Source organism: Triticum dicoccoides, chromosome 7B, assembly GCF_002162155.2.
Source record: "Triticum dicoccoides isolate Atlit2015 ecotype Zavitan chromosome 7B, WEW_v2.0, whole genome shotgun sequence".
Lineage (NCBI taxonomy): Eukaryota > Viridiplantae > Streptophyta > Magnoliopsida > Poales > Poaceae > Triticum > Triticum dicoccoides.
This window is the reverse complement of record NC_041393.1, coordinates 184,280,151-184,286,387: the sequence shown is the minus strand read 5'-3', so window position 1 is coordinate 184,286,387 and position 6,237 is coordinate 184,280,151. Positions and strand designations below refer to the sequence as shown.

General features: G+C 48.1%; 1 protein-coding gene across 4 annotated transcripts in view; it reads left to right on the top strand.

Moving 5' to 3' along the window:
- The window catches only part of LOC119340556 (achilleol B synthase-like), a 27,350-nt gene that overhangs the window by 17,791 nt on the left and 3,322 nt on the right, over positions 1 to 6,237 (top strand). For 3 of the 4 annotated variants that reach the window (XR_005164589.1, XM_037612476.1, XM_037612478.1), the window contains exons 9-15: positions 12 to 134; positions 221 to 340; positions 689 to 787; positions 4,772 to 4,828; positions 5,689 to 5,735; positions 5,827 to 5,970; positions 6,058 to 6,235. Coding sequence is in view for 3 of the 4 variants with exons in the window: in XM_037612476.1 (XP_037468373.1) it covers positions 12 to 134; positions 221 to 340; positions 689 to 787; positions 4,772 to 4,828; positions 5,689 to 5,735; positions 5,827 to 5,970; positions 6,058 to 6,235 (768 nt within the window). In the remaining variant the exon portion in view is untranslated. The remainder of the gene's footprint in view (positions 1 to 11; positions 135 to 220; positions 341 to 688; positions 788 to 4,771; positions 4,829 to 5,688; positions 5,736 to 5,826; positions 5,971 to 6,057; positions 6,236 to 6,237) is intronic. The other variant, XM_037612477.1, reaches the window with a different exon arrangement.

Sequence of the window (6,237 nt, the reverse complement as noted above, 5' to 3'; positions counted from 1 at the left end):
TTGACAAATAGGTCTACGATGGTTGTCAAAGCTGGGAGACAGCTATTATTGTTCAAGCCTATTGCTCAACAGACATCGTTAATGAGTTTGGTCCAACACTTCGGAAAGCACATGAGTTCATTAAAAGTTCACAGGTTCATATTCTCTATCGCCTAAACTTACACATTGTAAATAAAATAATACTTGCATAGTATATTTAACATCTGTTTCTTACTTGCAGATTCTTGAGAACCATCCTCACAGTGAAACTTATTACCGCCATAGATCGAAAGGTTCATGGACACTTTCAGCAGCAGATAATGGTTGGTCTGTATCAGATTGTACTGCAGAAGCACTTCAGGTCAAGACAATTTACTTCTGATATTCTCTTAATCTAGAGAGAAGTGGCAAATGTTCTTTTGTGGTAGGAAAACCACACTAAATGTATTACTCTTTAATATGTGGTTCACAAAAAAAGTATTACTCCCTCCGATCCAAATTAATTGACGCTGGTCTAGTACTAACTTTGTACTAGACCACAGTCAATTAATTTGGATCGGAGGGAGTATCAGATTTGTTGATTCGTATCCGAACATTGATTTAATTAACTTGACTAGGTGCAAAGTGCCCAAATGTCCTAACTTTTTGGTGTGTTCGTATGTCACAAATTGTGTAACGGAATTTTCCTAATTGACTCTCACCTCTTTAGGCATTATTGCTGCTGTCAAAGATCTCTCCTAATCTTGTGGGAGATCGCATAAAAGAAGAAAGGTTGGACGATGCAGTGGATTGCTTACTTTCTTTCATGGTATGACTCTTAATTTGAATGTCCTTATATTTACTTTTCTCAACTTTTTAAGGTACTCTGTCAAAATGACAGATAATCCAATCCACTTCTATCAGCTTCGTGTGGTCAAGCTTAGAAATCAAGGCAGGGAAAAAGGGTGCTCTTGGGAAAAAACAACACGATAAAAACCAGAGTTATATCTAAGTATCATGTGCAGTTCAAGTTCATGCAACTGCATGCATATAAATAGAAAGTAAAAAAAAGATGTGAAGTACAATAAATATAGTAGGCCAGTGATGGATAATATGCCTCCGGAAGGCCATCTGCATTAGCAAGAATATCCAGGCCTCGATTTCAGGCATGATTTCAGCTTTCCGGAGTTTCGCATCGCTCCCTTTGTTGGCTCCCCAGCCACGCAGGAAAGATCGCAACCCACTGGACTATGCTTGCCAGTGTTTGATAGGGCCCCACTGTCTGCCAGTCCACGCTTCGATCCCCCCCTCCACTTTTTGATCACTAAAGGAACGAGTCTGGCATCCTCGAACCAGCTCGACTCGAAGTAGAATCTGGGACTACGGCGCCTTTGATCCTCCCTGAGTCAAGTAGAATCTGGGACTATGACTGGTTTTTTCGTGGGAGGTCGGGGCTCTCCAGTGGCTCGCCTCGATGTGGCACCCCTGCTCTGCGGGGCCCATCTGCCTGGGAGGTGTGGTCGTGGCCAGGGGGGCCCGCGGCTTTCGCCTCTTCCTCGCTCGGTGGTCGGTGTACCACTGGAATGGCCACATGTGCTTGTGCTTCGGGGTGGAGGCAGATGGGGTAGGGTGCTCCCGGCCAGATCTGGTCTCTCTTACCGATCTGGTTCGCTGGCCGTCCACACTGATGGTGGTGGTGCCGGCGTGGTCGCGCCCTCGTCCACGGTGTGCCGGGGGACGTGAAAAGAGGGGCCTTTGCGTGCTTCCATTGTTGAGTGTGGTGTTCGTGGGTTGGTGCTGCGTGGCAGAGTCGAGGTGTGGGTCTAGGAGGCCGGGGCGGCGGCCTCGGATGGCGGTCCGTCAGGTCGGCTTTGCAGCAAGCGTCATGGCGGCGGTGATGGTGGCAGCCTTTGGTTGTGTGGGCAGCGGAGGATGTTGCGCGTGGTGATCCTGGTGTCGGTGGTGCCTCGGTAGGGGTGGCTCTCAGATCGTGTCTTGGATCCCTTGTTTGGTGGCGGCATGCCTTCCCCTAAGTGGGCCGGTCCGCAAGGTTCGCGGTGGGGCATGTGAGTAGATTCAGGCGAAAGCCTCGTACTTCCTTACCGATGGCGGTGATGCCCGTGGGTGTCGCTTCCCTCATGGGGGTGTCGTTGTGGTCCATCGCGGCACGCCATGGCTCCGGGTGAAAACCCTAGACCATCTCATCGGTCTCGGCAGCGACGATGCCTTGCGTCGCCTCCTATCTTTTACATGGGCCCTTTTTGGCGTCCCTCGCGATCCTCGTTGGCCGCAAGCAGGCTCAGGCTCCACGGTCCGAAGCGGAAGGGCAGGGGGCTTCTCCAGCAGCACCTAGGTATGAGCGACGCAACGAGGCCTAGCGATTTGCCTTTTGGCGGCGAGTCTTCTTCCGTGTCAGTAGTCTAGGTTGCTTTGAGTTAGGGTGTGGTCTCTCCTGTTTTATTGTTTTTCTCTCTGATTTGCTTTGTAAGAGGATCTCCTCATCACCTTGTATCGGTTTGGCTGTGTGGCTTTATATATAAAACGGGGCGAAAGTCTTTTTCAGTAATCCTATCGACTTCATGCCAAGACAAAAGCTACACTAGTTTAGAATTGATGGAGAATGGTGGGCAATATATTTCAATGCTCCCGCTCACTGGGCAGCAATATGGATTCCTCGTATCTTCCTTTCCAATGTTAGTGTTCTGTAGTTGTCATCACGAATTGTTTGTAAGCATCATACCCAAATTGATCATTTTGGTCTTCGCTCCCGTGTCGCCCCGCGGCGACACCGGAGCGCCCCTAGAATCTCCGGAGGGGCCTCCCCATCCTCGCCCGTGTTTGCCGCCGCTGCCGCCGGCGTCTGCCGCGGCGGCGGCGGATCCTGCTGCTCTCCAAAGGGGACGGCGGGAGGTGCTCCGGGGTAGCTGCGGATGTGCACCTGGCGATGCGGTTGGAGGTTGGCGAGGTGGGCGGCGCTGGCCGCCGGGAACCCTCTGCGGAGTGTGTGGCGTGGTGGATCTCGGCGGGCTGTGGGGTGCTGGCGTCGAGACGCGGTGGCTGCGGTCCCTGCGAGGTGGAGGTGGTCGCGCGGGCTTGGTCTCTGCTCGGGGAGATGCTGCGAGGATGGAGGTCGATCGTCGCAGATCCGGTAGGAGCGGCGACCGGGCAGCAAGGGGAGGCAGGGGGCAACATTGATGCGCGTGGTGGCGCGGGTGTGCGCGGCAGCGCGGCTGGATCTGAGCTGCAGCTCTGATCGACGGCGGTTCTCTACTCCAGGAGGTACTCCTCGTTCCTCTGGCCGACGTGGTGCTCGGCAGGGCGTGGTGGATCGTGTAGCGGCTGGAGGCTTTCTGCCGGCCGTGGGTCGGATCTGGCTTGCGGTTGGAGTTGTTGGCTGGACGCCGGTGGCCTCCGCATGGTGAGGGTGGCTGCGGTCCCCCCTTCTGACTCTTCTTCGTCAAGCTGATCCGTGGGAGGTGGCTGCTGGTGGTCGTGGGATCTGCTAAGGGCTGGTGGAGGTGGCCAGTGAAGTGGCCTGGCGTGAAGGTGGTCAGATCCGGCCGGGTTTGACCTCGGTGGCTCGATGGAGGGCTTGCTGATGCATGCTGTGCGGGGCTCGAGAGGTTGACCCGGGCGAAAGCTTGTCTCCGGCCTGTCCGGAGCCGGCGATGGCGACGCTTTCGAGCGCCGTTTTCTTCTTGTTGACATCGCCGAGGTACTCTCAGCTTCAATCTTCGCAGCTTCGGGGGAAAACCTAGATCCATGTGATCGGACAATGACGGTGCTCTAGCATCGTATCCCCTCTCGAGGGCTTTGTCTTTGGAGTCAGGCATCAGCAAGCGGGACCGTTGGAAGATGGCGGTGTTGGCGTCGAGGCTTCTGTGGCAACAATGATGGATGTGTGCGATGTCGGAGACATGGCAATGGTTGCGGTAGTCGGCTCTTCTCCGGCGTGTACGTGGGATTACCTCGGGTTGTTTTGTTGCGGTGAAGTCGGAGCTGCGGCGGTGAGCCCCTGTGGCGACGATGACATGCAGTAGGTGGTCTGTTCGGTGGTCTTGTGCGGCGCCAGCCTTGCATAGTTCTCCTTTGAAGCTATCTTTCAGAGTCGGAGCTGCATTGTCCTCGGCGAGAGGGGCTGAGTTTGGCGCGGGCCTTCTTATTTATCCACACGGCCTCTACTATGTGGGTTGGGTCGACATTTGTCTTCGGAGAAGTCGGAGTCGCTTGCTCGGAGATTAGGGAGGGCGATGATGCCTGTTGGGGAGAAGTGATGATGATGACACCGGTGTGTGATGTTGACGAGACCCTCTATGTGAGGTGTGTGTGGTGTTTTAGTGAGTGCCGCTCAGCGGTTTGTGACGGTTTTTGCCCGGTTTTCCGTTTATTAACCGGGCAACTCTCTTCTGCTTAATTAATGAATGAGGCAAATCTTTTGCCTCCGTTTCGTACGAATTGTTTCTAAAATTGAAGGCGCCTATGGTGCTAACCAGTATTAGCTACAAAAAAATTCTCTACTTTCTTCTCTCCTAAATTTATGCACATCCAGCACTCAAGTTTCGATGATGAATAACTGGTAAAGGATATTGTGAGATGTATCATAATCAATCCTTTAAATTATTATTCTTTACTGAAATCTCTGTAGTTTTCTGCTTATGTATGAGTTATAAGTTTATTTGCTGTCTTACAACAAATCCTCTACATTTTTATCTTTACTAAAATTTATGCTTATCGATGCTTTATGTGTTCTCTCAAAAGCATTTAACGTAGCACACATCAATGGTTACTGATCCTATTTTTTTCTCCTTTGAAGAACAAAGACAGTACCTTTTCTACATATGAGTGCAAGAGAACTACATCTTTGTTAGAGGTGAGTATTGCACAGTTTTACCTCTGTTATATGGAAAACCAAGTGTAGGAACTCAGGGATGCTCTGTTTCAGTTACATGTGATCAGGTTAAAAACCATTGTGTACACATAATAATCTTACAGTCAAGACAAGCAATTCCAGCTTGCAAAATCAGACTGGGCATTCAAATTTAACTAGTTCTCGGCCAGAATTGTTGTTTTCAATTCAAATCTAAACTAGCCTAAATAGGCAATACGGTACTCCCTCCGGTCCTTTTTACTCTGTATATAAGATTTGTGTCAAGTCAAACTTTGTAAAGTTTGACTAAATTTATGTTAAAAAATGTCAACATCTAATATCAAATATATATAATCTGAAACTACATTCTATAATAATGATATTGATTTGGTATTGTGAGTATTGATACGTTTTTCTATAAGTTTGGTCAAACTAGAGATACTTTGACTTCACACAAAACTTACATGCAAACTAAAAAGGACTGGAGGGAGTATATTACACCAGGCCTCAATTGGGAATCAGCCCATTCTCAGTAGTACTTCTTATCATCCGAAATGACCACTATCAGTAAAATCATAAACGATTGAGTACTTATAGATGACTGAAACAAGAATGGGTCTGATTTATGCAGCAGGTATCCTATGGGCACATGAATATAAAAATTAAAGTACAGCAGATGCAAACAATAATCTAATCAACAAGATTTTAACTTACAGCATTCATTTTGCTGGTACTTTTAGTTCTCTGCTCCTGGTTATTTGTCGTGTCTCATGTATTGTATATCTATTCTGAATGTCCAAATGATATTGTTTCTTAACATGATTTACCTGACCTTACACTAACGTGGATTTTGTTTGCAATAGGTTCTCAACCCTTCCGAGTCTTTTCTGAATATTATTGTCGATTATCCGTAAGGAAGAAACATCTTTCTTTCTTGCAGAAAATATTGTTGATTCCTTTTCCTTCATATACTTGGAGTGCTAATTCACCCCAATTGATAGGTCCGTTGAATGCACATCATCGGTGCTTCAGGCCTTTATTATGTTTAGAGAGCTTTACCCGGGGTACCGCGAAGAAGAGATAGGAAAATGCATAAAAAATGCTTCCAAGTTCATTGAAAATAGTCAACGGAAGGATGGCTCATGGTATCTAAAATAAATTTGTTTGTTGGTGTTAAATATTTGAACTTCTAATATTGGCAGTTAATAGCTGGATTATTTTTAATCTGACAGGGTTGGCAGTTGGGGTGTATGTTTCACTTATGGAACATTATTTGCTGTAAAAGGATTAATTGCTTCTGGAAAAATTTATGAAAATAGTTCCTCCATAAGGAAAGCATGCGACTTTCTGTTGTCAAAGCAGCTAAGTACAGGTGGATGGGGAGAGACTTATCTTTCTAGCGAAACTGAGGT